Below are 21884 nucleotides of genomic sequence, written 5' to 3' on the forward strand. Positions count from 1 at the left end.
AATTTCAAGCCAAGTAAAAGTGACAGTGAGACTAGGAAATGAGTCTCCAAAAAGAGTTTGAACTTTCCTGTGAACTGGTGGGTCTGGTGAAAAATCAGCTGCTGATTCACTTTGAGCCCATTTTGCACTGCTGTCTTACACCAATTTCATCCCCAAAATGTTGCCTTGGAGGGTCCATGGCGCACATCTAAGTGGCCTACAAATACAATAAGCTGAGATACACATACAGATAATCTTTAGGAAATGTACAGTAATTCAGTGTTATGCAAGAAATAACTTGCATTTATAGAGTTCCTTTCATGACCTCAGTACATCCCAAACCAGTTTCCAGATATTGAAGAACTTTTGAAGTTTAGTCACAGTTATAATGTAATCCCTCATATACATTCTCTTTTATTTTATAGAACTATCTAGGTCAGTGACTCAGGACCAGCAGCTTTCAGTTTGAGTCAGTAGCTTTGATGGAAAAAATTGCTTGCGTACATTCTCAATTTCTCCAGGTACACCAAAGTATTAGAAAAATATTTATTTCTGCTCCATCATTACATATGTTTTTTGACAAGTGGTCATATGACATTGTTTACAGAATTGCTGCTGAACTGACACAGGGGGGTGGCAAGAACAACTTTGGACAGTAGACCTCAATTCCAGCTGCCAAGGTCTGGAATCTTTGACAAGCAGTTGCTGGATCAGTAGATGCCGTAGGTGGGCTCATGGATGTCCCTGTACCGATCCAGGTATCGGAGTGGCTGACCATGTGGGTATTTCTTCTGAGGCGGATGGTAAACTGGAGGGAAGTCATATTCAAACACTGGCTCCTTCATATCTATTAAAAGACACAGAGAGATTATTATAAAAACAAAAAACTGCGGATGCTGGAAATCCAAAACAAATACAGAATTACCTGGAAAAACTCAGCAGGTCTGGCAGCATCAGCGGAGAAGAATAAAGTTGACGTTTCGAGTCCTCATGACCCTTCAACAGAACTGTAGTTCTGTTGAAGGGTCATGAGGACTCGAAATGTCAACATTATTCTTCTCCGCCGATGCTGCCAGACCTGCTGAGTTTTTCCAGGTAATTCTGTTTTTGTTACAGAGAGATTATTGTTTCTCTCCTTATGGCTAAATAGCTTCAGTTTGATCTCCTCTGTCCCCTCATCTGGAAACGAACTCCAATTCCTTTCATTTTCTCAGATACCAGACACATTGGTACTTGCCCAGTTCTGGGTCTCCATTTAATCAATTCATTCTTTTCTGAGACCATTCCTTTCACCCCTTACAGTCTCTCACTCCCATTCTCTACTTGATTTCCTCCTCTTTACACAATATCTGTACAACTGGCCTCTGTTCCTATCCCCACTTCTTTCTTGCCTCAGTGCTCTCTTGCTCAACTCTCCAATTCTGTCGTGATGTCCAGCCACATACTACAGCAACTTTAGCTGCTTCCTCGTTAGTCCTCCTCAAAATACAGTATGAAGGGAATGTCATAGTGATCCCTGTGTGATAACAACATGTATCCAACACAGCAGGCATAACTGAACCCCAGCTTTACTGCGTGTTTCACAGCTAGTCATCCTCATTTTTTAGATATCATGCCTGGTGCTAGTGACATACTGTGGGAATTGGGCAACAAACATTTCCACCACCTCCAGCTTGTTTATGTAAATTATACTAATACAGTGAATGTCAAAACCAGCCTGGATTTATTCCGGCAAGTTGATCCGCACCAAACCATTTGCCCTAGCCATTGTCCAAAGGTAGTAGCCTCTATATCAATACCAAACTCCACAGAGTGTTGAAGCGTCAATGCTCAGTACCTTGAGTTGGGAGGACACAGGTTGAATCACCCCACGCCAGTTAGTTCTCAATCTGTGCTGTATCAGGCAATAATGTACCAGGCAGAGGGTGAGCAGAGGGAAGGGAGCAATCAAAGGTGTGCTGAGTCTGGATGGATCTTTATCATGCATTTCCTGGCAGATGTTTTAAAGTAGACTGCATGGACAGTCTATCATCAGATCTCAGATAGGACCCACATATACTGGAAATCTGAAGGTGGGCACCCAACCAGAGAGGGCAAATACTAAGCAAGATAAAAAATATCTCCTCTACACTTAGTGTTCAGCACTGCACCCACAGTTCACGTCTGTAGTGGTCAATCACATTTAAACATGTGTGCAGTGCTTTCAGGACTTACCGAGAAGATTGTGGAAGATGTGTGTAACCGACTCATCCCATGGACACTGGAAGAAGGCCAGCCCGGCTGGAGTCATCAGATCCTGATGCTTCTTGTAGAAATCAAAAGTTTTAAAAGTTCTCATCTTCAGGCTGTGACTGTAAAAAAGTACATATGGTGAAGCATATAAGATATCCATGTACCAGTGATACCATTCAGTCAGGTATTCACACACCAGTTATCCATTGTACATACATATCTACCAGATCCATTAGTTACACACAAACCATATTCATGGACTTAGACTCGAAGGCTGTGGCATAGTGGTATTGTCAATGAACTCGTATTCCAGAGATCCAGGTAGTGCTCCGGGTTCAAATCCCACCAAGGCAGATGGTGAAGTTTAAATTCAATAAAAATCTGGAATTATAAGTCTGATGATGACCATGAAATCACTGCCAATTGTCGTTAAAAGAAAAACCCCATCTGGTTCATTAATGCCCTTTAGGGAAGGAAATCTACCATCCTTACCTGGTCTGGCCTACATGTGACTCCAGACCCACAGCAATGTGGTTGACTCTTAAATACTCTCTGAACAAGGGCAATTAGGGATGGGCAATAAATGCTGGTCTAGCCAGCAATGCCCACATCTCCATGAACAAATTTAAAAAAAGAGAGGGATGCACATAGGCAGACAGGCAAGTGCCTGCTTATAGACTGACAGGTGCCCACACACAGAGCCACAAAGAGTGTGCTCATGCACACACGCAGACACATGAACAGGTTCATACACACAAACATCTACTAAACCTACTCATACCTAAGATACACCTCAGTTCAGTATTATGTATTAGTATTGAAAGGATAAATACCAGCTCAGCTGCACTTATATTAACATTAGTTCAGTTATTCAAGGTTATCAACTCATCAGACAAGGTTTTAGCAAAAAAAACAGAGACAGCAGTAGTAGATACAGCAAATTTAGTGCAATAACCTTCACTGTCCATCACACCCCGAACATCAGAGGCAGGACAGTTGATGTTCAATGCACCATACTATCTCCTGGACAATGAGGCACTCTACATTCTATGAGGAGGTGTTTATAGTTTCCTCTTACCAGGGCGATGGTCTGAAGTCTTCCTTGAAATCGATTACTTCATCCTGTTTAAAAAGGATGAAGATGCATCTGTGGTATCCTGTGCCTTTAGCAGGGAAAGGGGAGAAATAGTGACAGATGTCCTCTCCCTTTGATACAGCATTCCCAGGAATGTTACCACTGTACAACAAGAAAATAATGAAATAAACTGGAGTCCAGTTTGATTTATCAACCATGCTACCATCTGAAGAATAGAGTGATCCCAGTGTGGCATAATAAAATGTTAGTTCCACATAAAAGAATGCTACTTATTTTTAAAGTGGTGGAGAGTTAAGGGAAAGCCTGGGAAGGGGCAATAAAAAATATGAACGACAGGGTCAGTGGGTATTTGTTGGGGAGTGATGTCACGGTGAAGGGAACTACTGAGTGGAAGACCCGGGGAGCAGAGTCAGGACCCCTATCGTTTCTAACTAGGTTTATAAGCTGTGATTCAGGTGCCTGAATGCCAATTTGCAGAGAAAACCAAACTGGGGGAGGGCGAGAGGAGGAAGCAGAGGTAAATGAGGAGGTGACTGGAATCTACAGAATCAGTTAACTGAACCAGGCACAGTACAGTGGCAGATCAAATTCCAGTAAAAAATTAACGAAATATTATAGGTGGGGGAAATCCGAAATAAAAGCAGAAGAAATTGAAAGGGACAGTAGGTCAGCTGGCATCTGTGGACAGAACAGGTGCAAACCCTTCATCAGAACTGAAAGCTAAGAGATTGACAGCCATCAGGAGGAGGAAAATGTAAATATGTAGGAAAGAAGCATTAGTGAAACAGCGTAACAGGTAATAGACAAAAGAGCTGCACAAATAAAAGATAGTAACGAAACAGAAGGCCTTGTGAATACTAAGTGAGAGCCAAAGAAAAACGGGAGATGGAAAACCTGTTGTTGGGTAGGAAATTAAGAGGCTTGAAAACAATACAGATGGTTGCTGGCAATGTTCCCTCTAAGCTGCACAGGTGCAAACCGCAATATATCATGCAGTGAAACAAATAAGCCATGTACAACCAATGTTTTCTTTACCACGTGCGCAATCGCAGCAATCTTAAAAGGGACCACAAAGGGCAACAAGCAGGCCATGCACAATGAAGAGTTAGGGGGACCATTGATTGTTGCCAGTACATAGGGTATACCAATTTGGTAAAGAGAGGACAGGTCAATGGGGAGTCCGTTCCCACTCCATCATACATCCTCTGACCACCACCAGCACTGTGTTCTAATGGAGGGTCCTTCCTCATCCAAAACTCTAACCCATCTTCCTCCTCTTCAGACACCTACTGCCAACCCTTGAACCACACTTTCAAAACGGGGGAAGAGGCTGCTTGTGGAATAAAACAATGACGTTTTTTTTTCTAAAAAAAGGGCCCTTGTTAAGTTAGGCTGCTGTATTGACATCAATGGATGCACCACAAACATCCCTCCTGCGTTCGGAATTATATTAAGCCCCAAAAAGAAGAAATTAAATTGAGAAAGGAAAAATCAAATGGAACAAAGCTGAAAATCAGTCTGTGAACGTATTTCACAGGCAACTCCATAGTGATCAACAGTAGCTGTATGCAATGAGGCCAGGATACTGTGGGACACATATAGCCTATGTCCACCATTTCATTTACCACCCCTGAAAACCTGCATTTGCCAGCCATCCCAGTTATAATGGCATATTGGGTAACTGGGAATCATTTCAAGTTGTTGGATGAAAAGGTGTTAAGACTTGGAGAATAACAATTAGCTGCCAAACCCAATACTTACACCAGCCAGTGGACGTATTCAGACTCATTGTCTCTCAGATGTCCGTCTGAAGTATAGAAGACAATAAAAAGGTTAAAAGCTTTAGCCGATTAACACATTTCCACTCAAAACTCAGACGGCAAGTAGTTGGGAGATTGTAAACCATCACGCCTTTACAGTAGGGATGTCCAAACTGAAGCAGCGGGTGCCATGTCACCCTTGGACCCTGGCATCTCAATTCTCAATTTTCTACTTGCTATTTGAACTTGTGGGCTCACAGTTTGGAAAGGAGTAATTGAATTTGAATCCACAATCTTGATTCAGTTAACGTATGATGATAATGCTTGCTGTAAAATTAAAATCAGTGCAGTAAACCCAAACAGGGGGAACCTGAAACCACAGTCCTAGTTTGCATTGTTATTTAAAAAAATAATGATGAGTTTGTGAATTTTTCATACTTTGTTGAGCACCTGGGAAAAACACCCAACAGTACATTTCCATTGATTTTGTCCTTCCAAACTTGAGTTGAGCCAGGAGAGAGAATTTTGAACTTTATTGTTCAGGTATTGCTGTATATAACACTAGTGTATAATACTCATAGGTCGAGGTTTGTCACTGCATAACACTGGGGGACAGTACTAGTGGGTACAGGTCAGTCACTGTATAACATGGGTACAGAACTGGTGGGTACAGGTCTGTTTCTTTATAACATGGGTACAGTAGTGATGGTTGCAAATCTGTCACTGTATAACACGGGTACAGTACAGGTAGGTACAGGTCTGACTCTGTATAACAATCGTGGGTACCTTTGGAAAACTTCACTGTCTGCAAGGGCCATGGATCCTGAGGCCCCATGACTCTGAAGCAGATCTCAGGCTAGAAGTAAGTTCCAGTTCCGGCTGTGTATTATAAAGCTGTATTATAACACTGCCCAGCAGTGCCACCACTGAAGCAGCTAACAGTCAGAGAGATATGCAAAAAGTACTTTAAATGAAAATGACTCCTCTGTGACTTTCCCCCTTTATATTCAAGTGACAGCACAGCAGTTACACAATCACTTTAAACTTTGGATTCAGGCAGAACAGACCTGGATTGGTAAGTAGTAGTGTCCAGAGGGAGCCCTCTTCTGCATCAAATGTCACTCTTGGAAGATTTAAAGCCTGGGAATGAAAAAGAAAAAGAGTGAGAGGCAGAATCAGGAAACAATCTGCATTAAAGCACAGCTAACATCACCCCATCATGAAAAAACCGTGGACACATAGCACTGTTATTAACACAAGGGAGTGAGACAGTACTGGATTATAATGTCCGTGGCCAGTAACATATCAAACATATGGAGACTAAGTGGCAGGTTTAAATCATGTTTCAACCACAATCTGTAACCTCATAGCCCAGCATATCCCCCACTCTACCATTTCCACCAAGCCAGTGGATCAACCTTTGTTCAACAAAGACTGCAGGAGGGCATGCCAGGGGCAGCACCAGGCATACCTAAAAATGAGGTGTCAACCTGGTGAAGCTACAACACAGGACTACTTGTGTGCCAAACAGCATAAGCAGCAAGTGTTAGACAGAGCTAAGCAATTCCACAACCAAAGAATCAGATCTAAGCTCTGCAGTCCTGCCACATCCAGTCATGAATGGTGGTGGACAATTAAACAACTTACTGGAGGAGGAGGCTCCACAAATATCCCCATTCACAATAATGCAGGAGCCCAGCACAACAGTGCAAAAGATAAGGCTGAAACATTTGCAACAATCTACAGCCAGAAGTGCTGAGTGGATGATCCATCTCGGCCTCCTCCAGAGGTCCCCAGCATCACAGATGCCTGTCCTCAGCCAATTCGAATCACTCCACGTGATATCAAGAGACGGCTGAAGCCATTGGATACTGCAAAGGCTATGGGCCCTGATATTATTCTGGCAATAGTACTGAAGACTTGTGCTCTAGAACTTGCCCCACCTCTAGCCAAGCTGTTCCAGTACAGCTACAACACTGGCATCTACCCGGCAATGTGGAAAATTGCCCAGGTATGTCCTGTACACAAAAAGGCAGGACAAATCCAGCCAATTACTGCCCCATCAGTCTACTCTCCATCATCAATAAAGTGACGGAAGGGGTCATTAATAGTGCTGTCAAGTGGCACTTGCTTATCAATAACCTGCTCACAGATGCTTAGTTTGGGTTCCGCCAGGGTCACTCAGCTTCTGACCTCATTACAGCCTTGGTTCAAACATGGACAAAAGAGCTGAGCTCCAGAGGTGAGATGAGAGTGACTGCCCTTGACATCAAGGCAGAATTTGACCGAGTGTGGCATCAAGGAGCCCTAGCAAAACTGGAGTCAATGAGAATCAGGTGGGAACGTCTCTGCTGGTTGGAGTCATACCTAGCACAAAGGAAGATGGCTGTGGCTGTTAGAGACAGTTCCAGGACATCACTGCAAGAGTTCCTCAGGGTACTGACCTCAGCTCAACCATCTTCAGCTGCTTCATCATAGACCTTCCTTCCAACATAAGGTCAGAAATGGGGATGTCCGCTGATGATTGCATAATGTTCAGCACCATTCACGACTCCTCAGATACTGAAGCAGTCCATGTCTAAATGCAGCAAGACCTGGACAATGTCCAGGCTTCATCTAACAAGTGGCAAGTAACATTTGCACCACACAAGTGCCAGGCAATGACCATATCCAACAAGAGAGAATCTGACCATCGCCCCATGATATTCTATGGCATTACCATTGCTGAAACCCCCACCTGCATGTTTGTTGTAATGAGGTCAGAAGCTGAATGACCTTGGCGGAACCCAAACTGAGCATCTGTGAGCTGTGAGTTATTGATAAGCAAGTGCCACTTGATAGCACTGTTGATGACCCCTTCCATCACTTTACTGATGATGCAGAGTAGACTGATGGGGCAGTAATTGGCTGGGTTGGATTTGTCCTGCTTTTTGTGCACAGGACATATATAGGCAATTTTCAATATCCTGGGGGTTACCATTAACCAGAAACTGAACTAGACTAGACAGATAAATATTGTGGCTACAAGAGCAGATCAGAGGCTAGGAATCCTGCAGAGAGTAATTCACCTCCTGACTCCCCAAAGCCTGTCCACCATCTACAAGGCACAAGTCAGGAGTGTGATGGAATACTCTCCGCTTGCCTTGATGAGTGCAGCTCCAACAACACTCAAGAAGTTTGACACCATCCAGGACAAAGCAGTCCACTTGATTGGCACTCCTTCCTCAAATATTCACTCCCTCCACCACCGACATGGCAGCAGTGTGTAACATCTAAAATTGCACTGCAGAAGATCACCAAGATTTCTTAGGCAGCAACTTCCAAACCCACGACCACTACCATCTGGAAGGACAAGGGCAGTAGATAGATGGGAACACCACCGCCTGAAAGTTCTCCTCCAAGCCACTCACCATCCTGACTTGGAAACATATCGCCATTCCTTCACTGTTGCTGGGTCAAAATACTGGAACTCCCTCCCCAACGGCACTGTGGGAGCACCTACACCACACAGACTGCAGGAGTTCAAGAAGGCAGCTCACCACCACCGTCTGGCGCAAAAGTAAAACAGGAAAGATAGCCAAACCATGGCTTACAAGGGAAATTAGAGATAGTATTAGATGCAAGGAAGAGACATACAAATTGGCCAGAAAAAACAACAGACCTGAAGATTGGGAGCAGTTTAGAATTCAGCAAAGGAGGACCAAGGGATTGTTTAAGAAGGGGAAAATAGAGTATGAGAGTAAGCTTGCAGAGAACATAAATACTGACTGTGAAAGTGTCTATAGGTATGTGAAGAGAAAAAGATTGGTGAAGACAAATGTAGGTCCCTTACAGTCAGAAACAGGGGAATTTATAATGGGGAACAAAGAAATGGCTGACCAACTAAATACATACTTTGGTTCTGTCTTCACAAAGGAGGACACTAATAACATACCAGAAATGTTGGGGAACACAGGGTTTGGTGAGAGGGAGGAAATGAAAGAATTCAGTATTAGTAGGGAAATGGTGTTGGAGAAATTGATGGGTTTGAAGGCCGATAAATCCCCGGGGCCTGATAATCTACATCCCAGAGTACTTAAGGAAGTGGCCCTAGAAATAGTGGATGCATTGGTGGTCATCTTCCGAGATTCTTTAGACTTTGGAACAGTTCCTACAGATTGGAGGGTAGCTAATGTAACCCCACTATTTAAAAAGGGAGGCAGAGAGAAAACAGGGAATTATAGACCAGTCAGCCTGATGTCAGTAGTGGGGAAAATTCTAGAGTCCATTATAAAAGATTTAATAGCTGAGTATGTGGAAAACAGTGGCAGAATCGGACAGAGTCAGCATGGATTTATGAAAGGGAAATCATGCTTGACAAATCTACTGGAATTTTTCGAGGATGTAACTAGTAGAGTTGATGAAGGGGAGCCAGTGGATGTGGTTTACTTGGACTTTCAGAAGGTTTTTGACAAAGTCCCACATAAGAGATTGGCGTGTAAAATTAAAGCGCATGGGATTGGGGGTACTGTATTGAGATGGTAGAAAACTGGTTGGCAGACAGGAAACAAAGCATAGGGATAAACGGGTCTTTTTCCGAATGGCAGGCAGTGACTAGTGGGGTACCGCAGGGATCAGTGCTGGGACCCCAGTTATTCACAATATATATTAATGATTTAGATGAGGGAATTAAATGTACTATCTCCAAATTTGCAGATGATACAAAGCTGGGTGGGAGGTTGAGCTGTGAGGATGCAGAGATGCTTCAGTGTGATTTGGACAAGCTGAGTGAGTGGGCAAATGCATGGCAGATGCAGTATAATGTGGATAAATGTGAGGTTATCCATTTTGGTAGCAAAAACAGGAAGGCAGATTGTTATCTGAATGGCTATAAATTGAGAGAGGGGAATGTGCAACAAGCCCTGGGTGTCCTTGTACAATAGTCGCTGAAGGTAAGCATGCAGGTGCAGCAGGCGGTAAAGAAGGCAAATGGTATGTTGGCCTTCATAGCCAGAGGATTCGAGTACAGGAACAGGGATGTCTTGCTGCAATTGTACAGGGCCTTGGTGAGACCACACCTGGAATATTGTGTGCAGTTTTGGTCTCCTTATCTGAGGAAGGATGTACTTGCTATAGAGGGAGTGCAGCGAAGGTTTACCCGACTGATTCCTGGGATGGAGGCACTGACATATGAGGAGAGATTGAGTCGAATAGGATTATATTCGCTGGAGTTCAGAAGAATGAGGGAGGGATCTCACAGAAACCTATAAAATTCTAACAGGACTAGACAGGGTAGATGCAGGAAGGATGTTTCCGATGGTGGGGGAGTCCAGAACCAGGGGTCACAGTCTGAGGATGTGGGGTAGACCATTTAGGACTGAGATGAGGAATTTCTTCACCGAGAGAGTGGTGAGCCTGTGGAATTCGTTACCACAGAAAGTAGTTAAGACCAAAACATTGTATGTTTTCAAGAAGGAGTTAGATATAGCCCTTGGGGTGAAAGGGATCAAAGAGTATAGGGAGAAAGCGGGAGCAGGCTATTGAGTTGGATGATCAGCCATGATCACAATGAATCGCAGAGCAGGCTTGAAGGGCCGAACGGCCTACTCCTGTTCCTAGTTTCTATGTTTCTCAAGGGTAGTTAGGGATGGGCAATAAATGCTGGCCTAGCCAGCAATGCCAATGTCCCGTAAACTAATAAAAAATATGTTAGCCTTTCATACTTCCTTGTGCCAGAACATCTGGACCTAGGTTAGCTGATCTACCATTGCAAGGTACAGGGCAGCTGAGAGGAAAGCGACTTCAGGCCCTGTGCTAAAGATTTACACCACATACAGGTCATACCTGTATCTGATATGTTGCTAACCAAACTCTTAATCACTTAATAATTTACTGATTGTTGCTCAATTCCATTTCTTTAATTCAATTATTTATACTACTTTGCTGCTTTTAAGTTGTGCATTATAGAACCATAGGAAAGTTACAGAACAGAAGAAGGCCATTCCGCCTATTGTGTCTGCGCCGGCCAAAAAAGAGAAAAAAAACCAAGGCGCTCATTTTAATCCCACTTTCCACCACCTGGTCCGTAGCCTTGCAACTTACAGCACTTCAGGCGCGTAGAGTGAATAGGTAGATTATTAAATACACTGAAGATTTGCCCCTTCATACCTCTGTGGGGGTGACTATATTCCCATGATACACTGGCACGACATCACCCTCATGGTCATAATGAATACGCAGCATCACACGGGGCACGAAGGTTGCTCTGTTGAACAGGTCTCTGTAAATGCCATAGTGCTCACTGATATTCCGCAAGTGGAGAGGACCATTTGTTTTCTCCCATTCGGCTTTTACCTCATCCAGTGGAATCAACACTGTGAGATAAGAGAACTTGGTTTAACACCATACAAACAAGTCTGTCTCCACTTTTGTACATTTTACATTTACAGCCTCTGCAATTAAACTGCTCCCATTTTGGGCTTTAGCTTCCCCTCTCAAAGGAGTCAACTCCTAGCTCAGGTAGGAATGCACAGATACCTACTATAACTCCAACAACATGCTCAAGGCAACAAAATGTGCAAGGAATTCGGAGAGGAAAGGCGAGATGGGTGGGGGAAAAGAGTTGAACATGTCATGGGAGTTTGCATGGAGAGAGGAAGGGGCTGATGCTGGTAATTTTGAAAGGTAGTGAGACAGCACCTGAGGACATTGCAACACTAGCAATGCCAGCTAACATTGGGGTTAGGAATGGAAGTTGGATGGTCAGCAGCTAAGTGGGAATGGAGTCAAAGGAGCAGGAGATGTGTCTCGGTGAGATGCAGAATGCATGAGGGGAGACAGGAAAGAAATCAAAGACTGGTTCAGTCTTGGGCAAAGGTGAGACCTGGCTTGGCAGGCAAAGGGAAGCAGCAGAGGTAGCTCAACATATGGTCTCAGAGGGAGAGGGGAGATAGCTTTAAGGAGACTATTGGAAAAGAGGTAGGGAGGTTACCTCTGCTTTCCAGGATGATCCTCGAGTAGTTTTGGCACAGGAAAACAAGGCCCAATAGTGCTCTTTGCACTATGTGCTCTTGCTCCGGTTTAATTTTTAACAAAAACCTCGACTTTTGCCTGCGCTTTCTCAGCATTATTAGTCTGCCAGTCAGAGAGATTCAGGGTTACTGTTATGTTTAATTGTACATACTGATGATATAAAGGTTTGTTGTTTACCCAGAGCTGCAATAATATTTCAAAGGAAAAAACACAGTTTAACTTTCCAAGCAAAATATCAAAGTTAGAAAACACAAATCGCACAAGGAACTTACCCAGAATCTTACTTGACTCAAAGTACCACAAAGTCAATTAATTCTGATGGGCCAAGACTAATCCATTTGTGGCTATGGTACCCATAGTGATTACATTATTGGACTAGTAATCCAGAAACCCGGACTAATGATCCAAAGACTTGAATTCAAATCCCACCATGGCAGCTGGGGAATTTTAATTCAGTTAATTAAATAAAATCTGTAATAAAAAGCTAAACTTAGTAATGATAGCCATGAAAGATAAACTTATACATAAGCTTACGTTTTGGTTCATTAGGGAAGGTGGCGGTGTAGTGGTATTGTCACTGGACTATTAATCCAGAGACCCAGAGTAATACTGAGGACCCGAGTTCGAATCCCACCACAGCAGATGGTGAAATTTGAATTCAGTAAAAAATCTGGAATTAAAAGTGACCATGAAACCAGGGAAAGAAATCTGCTGTCCTTACCCAAGTTAAAGGCAAAATACTGCGGATGCTGGAAAACAAAAACAAAAAATGCTGGAAAAACTCAGCAGATCCGACAGCATCTGTGGAGAGAAAGACAGAGTCAATGTTTTGAGTCCGTATGACTCTGCCTTTCTCTCCACAGATGCTGTCGGACCTGCTGAGCTTTTCCAGCATTTTTTGCTTTTGTTGCTGCCCTTACCTGGTCTGGCCTACATGTGACTCCAGACCAGCAATGTGGTTGACTCTTACATGCTCTCTGAAATGGCCTAGCAAGCTACTCAGTTCTCAAGGGCAATTAGGGATGGGCAATAAATGCTGGCCTAGCCAGTGACGCTCCCCTCCCATGAACAAATAAAAACTTTGCTCGCAGAAGCATTTGTTTTGTGATGGGCACAAGAAAGTAGTGTTTGAGGAGCAACAGAATCAAAACAATTCTATGAACTCTATATTATATGTAGCCTGACCCATGGTGGTAGTCAGTGGCCTCAACCACATGCACATGACACCAGCAATGGTTACAACTCTGGATGAAGAACCACTGAATTGAAGCAAACAACAGTCCAAAGGCAAAAGAGTAACAGATGTGTCTAGGGAGCATATCCCGCCTAGGTTAGCTTGTTAGTCCAACCTCAGTCACCTGCATGTCAAGCCTGACGTACATGTTCTATGTCGAGCTGCTCTTTCAAGATCACTGTTTTTGCGGTTTTCCTTAGCAACGTGCCTGCGCTCTTTCAATTGCTTCTTCCGAGACTCTCTAAAATGAGGGAGGCCAATGTCAATTTTCTCCGAAGCTGAAAAGAATTCAATGGAATATACTGAGAAATGTTGCCACACTACACAAACCAAAACGTTTAGTTATTTTGTTGTCCAATAGATATAGAGAACTTGAAAGTAATAACTGCAAAAATATTTCAAAGGAAAAAATGTAGTTTAATTTTCCAAGTAAAATATCAAAGTTAGAAAACACAATCGCAAAAGGTAACTTACCCAGAATCTCACTTAACTCAAAGTACCACAAAGTCAATTAATTCTGATTGGCCAAGACTAATCCATTTGTGGCTACGGTAGCCATAGTGATTACATTATTGGACTAGTAATCCAGAAATCTGGAATAATGATCCAAAGACTTGAATCCAAATCCCACCATGGCAGCTGGGGAATTTTAATTTAATTAAATAAAATCTGTAATTAAAAAGCTAAACTTAGTAATGATAGCCATGAAACTACCGAGTCGTCCTATAACCCAATGGGTTCACTAAAATCCTTTGGGCGAGGAAATCTGCTGCCCTTGCCTGTTCTGGCCTCATGTGACTCCAGACCCACAGCAACGTGGTTGATTCTTCACTGCCCTTTGAAATTGCCTCACAAGCCACTGAGCTGCAGCAAACCACTAGGAAATACTATAATAAAAAATAATAAAAATACTGGATGGACAAACCCAGCATTACGCTAAGCATTGGATAGGACAACAGCACATTAAAAATCCTCCTCACTAACACTTAGGGACTTGTGCCAAAACTGGGAAGCTGTCCAATAACTAGTCACATGACAGCCTGACAGTCATATTCACTGAATCATACCTTTAGACAATGTCCTGCACTCCTCCACCAACATTTCTGGGTATGTCCTCTCCCACCAGCAGCCCAGATCCACCAGAGGTGGCAGCATACAGTCGCGAGGGAGTGGTGCTGGCAGTTCTCAATATTGATTCCGGGGCTTCATGGATTCTCATGGAATCAGGTCAAACATGAGCAAGGAAGCCTCCTGTTGATTGCCACCCTCTCTTAACTAATGAATCACTGCTCCTCCACGTTGAGTTGGAAGAAGTATTGAGGATAGGAAGGGCACAGAATGTATTCTGGGTGGGTGAGTGGCTTCAATGTCCATCACCAAGACTGGCTCAGTAGCACCACTATTTACTGAACTGGATGAGTTCTGAAGGACATAACCGGAAGACTGATCTTGGAGCAGGTGGTGAGAGAACCAACAAGAAAAGCCTACTTGACCTTGTCCTCACCAATCTATCTATCGCAGATACCTCAGTTTTGGAAGGAGTGACCACCACACAGACCTTGAGGTAACGAAGTTCTGTCTTCACATTAAGGATACACTCCATTGTGTGACGTGACTACCATAAGATATAGGATAGATTCAGAACAGATCCAGCAGCTCAAAACTGGGCATCCATGAGTTGCTGTGGGCCATCAGCAGCAGCAGGATTGTATAAAAGCACAATCTATAATCCGATGGCCCAGCAGATCACTCACTCTACATTACCATCAAGCCAGGGGACCAACTCTGGTTCAACGTGGAATGCAGAAGAGCAAGCCAAGAGCAGCACCAAGCATAACTAAAAATGAGGTGCCAACCTAGTGAAGCTGCAACATAAGACTACATGGATGCTAAACAGCAGAAGCAGCATGGTATTGAGAAAGCTAAGTAATCCCACAACCAATGGATCAGATTAAAAACTCCACTATCCTGCCACATCCAGTCATGAATGTTGGTGGACAGTTAAACAGCTAACTGGAGGAGGAGGAGGTTCAAAAACATCCTCAACATCAAAGATGGTGAAGTTCACAACATCAGTGCAAAATACAAGGTTGAAGCATTTGCAACCACTTTCAACCATTTCAGCCTCCTCCTGAGGTCCCTACCATCGCAGACGCCAGTCTTCAGCCAATTCGATTCACTCTACATGATATCAAGAAACAATGGAAGGCACTGGATACTGCCAAGGCTATGGGCCTAGACAACATCCCAGCTGTAGTACTGAAGACTTGTGCTTAGAAACCAGACATGTCTCTAGTCAGTCTACTACAGCTACCACACTAGCACCTACCTGAACATGTGGAAAATTGCCCAAGTATGTCCTGTCCACAAAGAGCAAGACAAATCCAATCCAGCCAATTACTGCCCCATCAGTCTACCTTCAATTGTCAAAGTTGTCCAGGCAAGCGCAGACTTTCCATCACACACCTGACTTGTGCCTCATAGATGGTGGACAGACTTTGGGGAATCAGGAGGCGAGTTACTTGATGCAGAATTCCCCACCTCTCACCTGCTCTTGCAATCACAGTATTTTCCTTCTCATAGACCAGAAGCACATTCTGTTTTTCTACATTGGTGAACTCCACTCCTGAGTGAGATTGTTAATTAAGCAGCCAATTATAGACTATTTTGGTTAACTGAGTAGAAAAAGGCTAAACTCACCTTGTATTAAACAGATACACCCATCACAGAGACTTGCATCCCACTGGCTTCAGCTAGATATAAGTCGATGTCCCAGGAGGTGAAAGGTGAAGGTTCAAAAACACACCATTGCCAAGTTCAATTTGAAATACTTTTAAAACTTTTTGGCATGATACATTAACCACATTCAGAATGTAACTTACCAGGCTCTTGTGTGTACTGCCTATATGTCCTCCACCATGTTGGCTGCTTGCTCTTTTCCTCTGCCAGATGCAGGTACCGTGCATAGCTGCGGTACTTCTCTACGGACTCCAGGTTTGTCACGTTGATCTCTTCATTGGGCACTGGTCCCAGTGGAGCTGTGCGTTTACAAAGCACAGCTGAAATAGAAAAGCATGGAATAAGAAACACTGCAACAACTTGCATACTTAGGACTAGCAAAACATCACAGTTGTAGGTCAGACCTGAGCAGGAGTAGGAAGGGCGGTCAGGGAAGGTCAAAGAGTTAAGTTTATCTGAAGGCTACTTAAGGCAGGGTGTGGTATAGTAATAGGGAGAAGCCCCTGCCTCAGCTCATCTGCTGTTGAAACCCTAATCTATGCCTTTGTTATCTGTAAACTCAACTATTCAATAATGTGCTGCTGGCCCACTTCACACCTTTCACCTACTGCCATGCCCAATCCCCACTGAACCTGTTCATCCAAAAATCCTCTGCCCATACCTTAACTCATCCCTGTGCTTGCTGATCTACATTTGGCCACGGGTCAGACAACACTTTGATGTTAAAATTCTCATCCTTGTGTTATCATTGGTCTATTGCATTTCCCTACTTTTCATCACTCCACCACTGGCAGCCGTGCCTTCGGCTGCCTGGACCCTAGACTCTGAAATTGCCTCCACCTCTCCACCTTGAAGTCGCTCTTCAAAACCTACAACTCTGACCAAGCCAATAACTCCCTGTGTTAAATGTTGCTTGATAACTCTCCTGTGAAGCAGTGGGACATTTGTACTACTTTAAAGATGCTATATAAATATAAGCTGTTGTTTTGATTATTGTTTTAAGATTGGCTACCATTGCAGCAGCTGGGAAATACTGGCAAAATAAGGGGCAGACTAGGACATAGGGCTGGTGCAGGCTGCAAAGATGAAGGATGGGTAAGACAGATTTGAAGACCACATCAAAGATTCTGAAGCTAATGCACGGGGATGGGGATGGGGATTGGCCGGGGCGGGGGTGGGGGGGTGGGGGGGGTGATGCAATAAAAATTGGCAAGGATCAGGGTGATAGGGGAAGCTTCATGCAGGAGAGGGTATGGACATAAAAACAAAAAATTACTGCGGTTGCTGGAAATCCAAAACAAAAACAGAATTACCTGGAAAAACTCAGCAGGTCTGGCAGCATCGGCGGAGAAGAAAAGAGTTGACGTTTCGACTCCTCATGACCCTTCAGCAGAACTGAGTAAAGTTAGGAGAAGGGTGAAATATAAGCTGGTTTAAGGTGGGGGGTGGGGGGACAGAAGTTTGGGGTGGGGGGGGCGGGGGGTTGTAAGGACAAGCAAGCAGTGATAGGAGCAGATAATCAAAAGATGTCACAGACAAAGGAACAAAGACGTGTAAAAGGTGGTGATATTATCTAAGGAAATGTGCTAATTAAGAATGGATGGCAGGACACTCAAGGTACAGCTCTAGTGGAGCTCTAATGCCACCGGGGGGGGTGAAGGGAAGATGTGTTTGGTGGTGGCATCATGCTGGAGTTGGCGGAAATGGCAGAGGATGATCCTTTGAATGCGGAGGCTGGTGGGGTGATAAGTGAGGACAAGGGGAACCCTATCATGTTTCTGGGAGGGAGGAGAAGGCGTGAGGGCGGATGCGCGGGAGATGGGCCGGACACGGTTGAGGGCCCTGTCAACGACCGTGGGTGGAAAACCTCGGTTAAGGAAGAAGGAGGACATGTCAGAGGAACTGTTTTTGAAGGTAGCATCATCAGAACAGATGCGACGGAGGCGAAGGAACTGAGAGAATGGGATGGAGTCCTTATAGGAAGCGGGGTGTGAGGAGCTGTAGTCGAGGTAGCTGTGGGAGTCGGTAGGCTTGTAATGGATATTGGTGGACAGTCTATCACCAGAAATTGAGACAGAGAGGTCAAGGAAGGAAAGGGAAGTGTCAGAGATGGACCATGTGAAAATGATGGAGGGGCGGAGATTGGAAGCAAAATTAATAAATTTTTCCAGCTCTCGTCCCGACCTCTCTGTCTCAATTTCTGGTGATAGACTGTCCACCAATATCCATTACAAGCCTACCGACCTGGAGAAAAATCAGTGGTGATAACAAAACATTGCTACCGTCTCCAGACTAGTTTTCCCCGGTCTCTAAATAACAATAACTTATTTATTGCCTTGGCAGCCTGCCACCTGATGCTGTCTCTATCCTTTTATTTGGGTTGGTTAGTTCTGCACTAAGACGACGAGGACCCACGCGGATAAAAGCAAAAAACTGCGAATGCTGGAAATCCAAAACAAAAACACCTGGAAAAACTCAGCAGGTCTGACAGCATCTGCGGAGAGGAATACAGTTAACGTTTCGAGTCCGTATGACTCTTCAACAGAATTAAGGAAAAATAGAAAAGAGGTGAAATATAAGCTGGTTTAAGGCGGGGTGGGAGAGGTAGAGCTGGATAGAGGGTCAGTGATAGGTGGAGATAACCAAAAGATGTCATAGACAAAAGGACAAAGAGGTGTTGAAGCTGGTGATATTATCTAAGGAATGTGATAATAAAGGTACAGATAGCCCGAGTGGGGGTGGGGTGGAGGGAAGGGATCGAAATAGGCTAAAAGGCAGAGATAAAACAATGGATGGAAATACATTTAAAAATAATGGAAATAGGTGGGAAAAGAAAAATCTATATAACTTATTGGAAAAAAGGGGGATCGGAAAGGGGGTGGGGATGGAGGAGAGAGTTCATGATCTAAAACTGTTGAACTCAATATTCAGACTGGAAGGCTGTAAAGTGCCTAGTCGGAAGATGAGGTGCTGTTCCTCCAGTTTGCGTTGAGCTTCACTGGAACAATGCAGCAGGCCAAGGACGGACATGCGGGCAAGAGAACAGGGTGGAGTGTTGAAATGGCAAGCGACAGGGAGGTCTGGGTAATGCTTGCAGACAGACCGAAGGTGTTCTGCAAAGCGGTCACCCAGTCTGCGTTTGGTCTCTCCAATGTAGAGGAAACCGCATTGGGAGCAGCAAATGCAGTAGACTAAATTGAGAGAAGTGCAAGTGAAATGCTGCTTCACTTGAAAGGAGTGTTTGGGCCCTTGGACGGTGAGGAGAGGGGAAGCCTCCGCTTCAAAGGATCATCCTCCGCCATTTCCGCCAACTCCAGCATGATGCCACCACCAAACACATCTTCCCTTCACCACCCCTGGCGGCATTCCGCAGGGATCGTTCCCTCCAAGATACCCTGGTCCACTCCTCCATCACCCCCTACACCTCAACCCCCTCCCACGGCACCTTCCCACGCAACCACAGAAGGTGCAACACCTGCCCATTTACTTCCCCTCTCCTCACCGTCCAAGGGCCCAAACACTCCTTTCAAGTGAAGCAGCATTTCACTTGCACTTCCCTCAATTTAGTCTACTGTATTCACTGCTCCCAATGCGGTTTCCTCTACATTGGAGAAACCAAACGCAGACTGGGTGACCGCTTTGCGGAACACCTTCGGTCTGTCCGCAAACATGACCCAGACCTCCCTGTCGCTTGCCATTTCAACAATCCACCCTGCTCTCATGCCGCAAACTGGAGGAACAGCACCTCATCTTCCGACTAAGCACTTTACAGCCTTCTGGACTGAATATTGAGTTCAACAATTTTAGATCATGAACTCTCTCCTCCATCCCCACCCTCTTTCCGATCCCCTTTTTTCCAATAATTTATATAGATTTTACTTTTCCCACCTATTTCCATTATTTTTAAATGTATTTCCATCCGTTATTTTAGCCTATTTCGATCCCTTCCCCCCCAACCCCACTCGGGCTATCTGTACCTTTATTATCACATTCCTTAGATAATATCACCAGCTTCAACACCTCTTTGTCCTTTTGTCTGTGACATCTTTTGGCAATCTCCCCCTATCACTGGCCCTCTATCCAGCTCTACCTGTCCCACCCCCCGCCCGCCCCTTAACCAGCTTATATTTCACCTCTTTTCTATTTTTCCTTAGTTCTGATGAAGAGTCATACGGACTCGAAACGTTAACTGTGTTCCTCTCCGCAGATGCTGTCAGACCTGCTGAGTTTTTCCAGGTATTTTTGTTTTTGTTGAGGACCCACGCGGTACTGAGTAGCCGAGATGGTAGTAGATGTAGATTAGCCTCAGTGCTCCTGGGCTAGGGATATGTCCTTAGAAGGGTTCCCATGGTGATGCTGGCTGATGTGCACTGAGTTCACAGATCGGCTTTTTATACCCAAGTTATTGAGGATATTGCAACCCCGCTGCTCACTCACCCGTGCCCGTCACCATCCTGACCGGCTCCGTGACCTTCAGGCTCCGAACCAAACCAAACAGTAACCCCACTCGCTTCCTCACTAACACCGCCATCTTCCTATGTCCCAGTCCGCCAGTATCCCGTCAGCCACTCGCCATCGGGCTTCCCATAGCTGCTCAATAGCAGTCCTCCAGTATCCCGTCAGCCTCTCGCCGTCAGACTTCCCATAGCTGCTGAATAGCAGTCCGCCAGTATCCCGTCAGCCTCTCGCCATCAGCCTTCCCATAGCTGCTCAATGGCAGTCCGCCGGTATCCCGTCAGCCACTCGCCATCAGACTTCCCATAGCTACTCAATAGCAGTCCTCCAGTATCCCGTCAGCCTCTCGCCGTCAGACTTCCCATAGCTGCTGAATAGCAGTCCTCCAGTATCCCGTCAGCCTCTCGCCGTCAGACTTCCCATAGCTGCTGAATAGCAGTCCGCCGGTATCCCGTCAGCCTCTCGCCGTCAGACTTCCCATAGCTGCTGAATAGCAGTCCGCCGGTATCCCGTCAGCCACTCTCCATCAGACTTCCCATAGCTGCTCAATAGCAATCCGCCGGCATCCCGTCAGCCACTCTCCATCGGGCTTCTCATAGCTGCTGAATAGCAGTCCGCCGGTATCCCGTCAGCCACTCTCCATCGGGCTTCTCATAGCTGCTCAATAGTAGTCCGCCAGTAACCCTCCATCGGGCTTGCCATAACCGCTCAGTAGCAGTCCGCCAGCTCCTGTGTTGTTAGTGGAGTGCAATAAGGGGAGAATGCAGTGAACAGCGTGTAGGGTTCAGATCAGTTTGGGCTCAGTGTTTCCAAGTGAGACTGTGGCACAGTGAGTGAGCCAAGTACCCAGGGTACAGGGAACGGGTGCAGGTGGGAGACCGAAACCTATTGAAACACCTGGAAATGTAACAAAAACAGAAAATGCTGGAAAAACTCCGCAGGTCTGACAGCATCTGTGGGGAGAGAAACAGAGTTAACGTTTCAAGTCTGTGTGACCCTTAGAGCTAAAGAGAGGTAGAAATGTGATGAAATTTATATTGCTTAAGGGGGTGGAGCAGGTGAAGCTGGATAGAAGACCAGCGATAGGTGGGGGCTGAGGAGCGATTGACAAAGATGTCATGGACAAAAAGACAAAGGGAGTGTTAATGGTGGTGGTAAGGGCTAAAGAAGGAGCTGATAGTGGCATAACGGTAAGAAAGCAAAATGTGTTAATAGCAGAACAAGATGCTGTTTACCCTGGCTGGGAATCTAGAATTAGGGAACTTAGTCTCCAGATAAGGGGTCAGTCATTTAGGACTGAGATGAGGAGAAAATTTTCACTCAGGGTTGTGAACCATTAGAATTCTCTATCTCAGAGAAATGAGTAAATGCAAGACTT

At 44.8% G+C, this 21884-nt stretch overlaps 1 protein-coding gene across 1 annotated transcript; it reads right to left on the reverse strand.

Annotated features, from left to right (window-relative positions):
- Positions 1-511: 511 nt before the first annotated feature.
- Positions 512-20737, reverse strand: mrpl38 (mitochondrial ribosomal protein L38). The gene is made up of 9 exons (XM_078570806.1): positions 20489-20737; positions 16195-16371; positions 13459-13590; positions 11215-11420; positions 6135-6207; positions 5069-5114; positions 3290-3448; positions 2194-2330; positions 512-826 (listed from the first exon to the last, which is right to left on the reverse strand). The coding sequence occupies exons 1-9, from the start codon at positions 20580-20582 to the stop codon at positions 690-692; spliced, it is 1161 nt and encodes a 386-aa protein (XP_078426932.1). The 5' UTR covers positions 20583-20737; the 3' UTR covers positions 512-689.
- Between the last annotated feature and the right edge of the window lie 1147 nt (positions 20738-21884).

Source organism: Cetorhinus maximus, chromosome 24 (genome assembly GCF_964194155.1).
Source record: "Cetorhinus maximus chromosome 24, sCetMax3.hap1.1, whole genome shotgun sequence".
Taxonomy (NCBI): Eukaryota; Metazoa; Chordata; class Chondrichthyes; order Lamniformes; family Cetorhinidae; genus Cetorhinus; species Cetorhinus maximus.

What these genes read in the sequence shown, in the direction of transcription:
- mrpl38 (XM_078570806.1), bottom strand. Translation starts at nt 20,582, where the DNA reads ATGGCGGTGTTAGTGAGGAAGCGAGTGGGGTTACTGTTTGGTTTGGTT. An exon ending in GCAGTACACACAAGAGCCTG is followed by an intron (nt 13,591 to 16,194) that starts GTAAGTTACATT and finishes AATTCTTTTCAG; the next exon opens with CTTCGGAGAAAATTGACATT. An exon ending in CATCTTCCACAATCTTCTCG is followed by an intron (nt 827 to 2,193) that starts GTAAGTCCTGAA and finishes GTCTTTTAATAG; the next exon opens with ATATGAAGGAGCCAGTGTTT.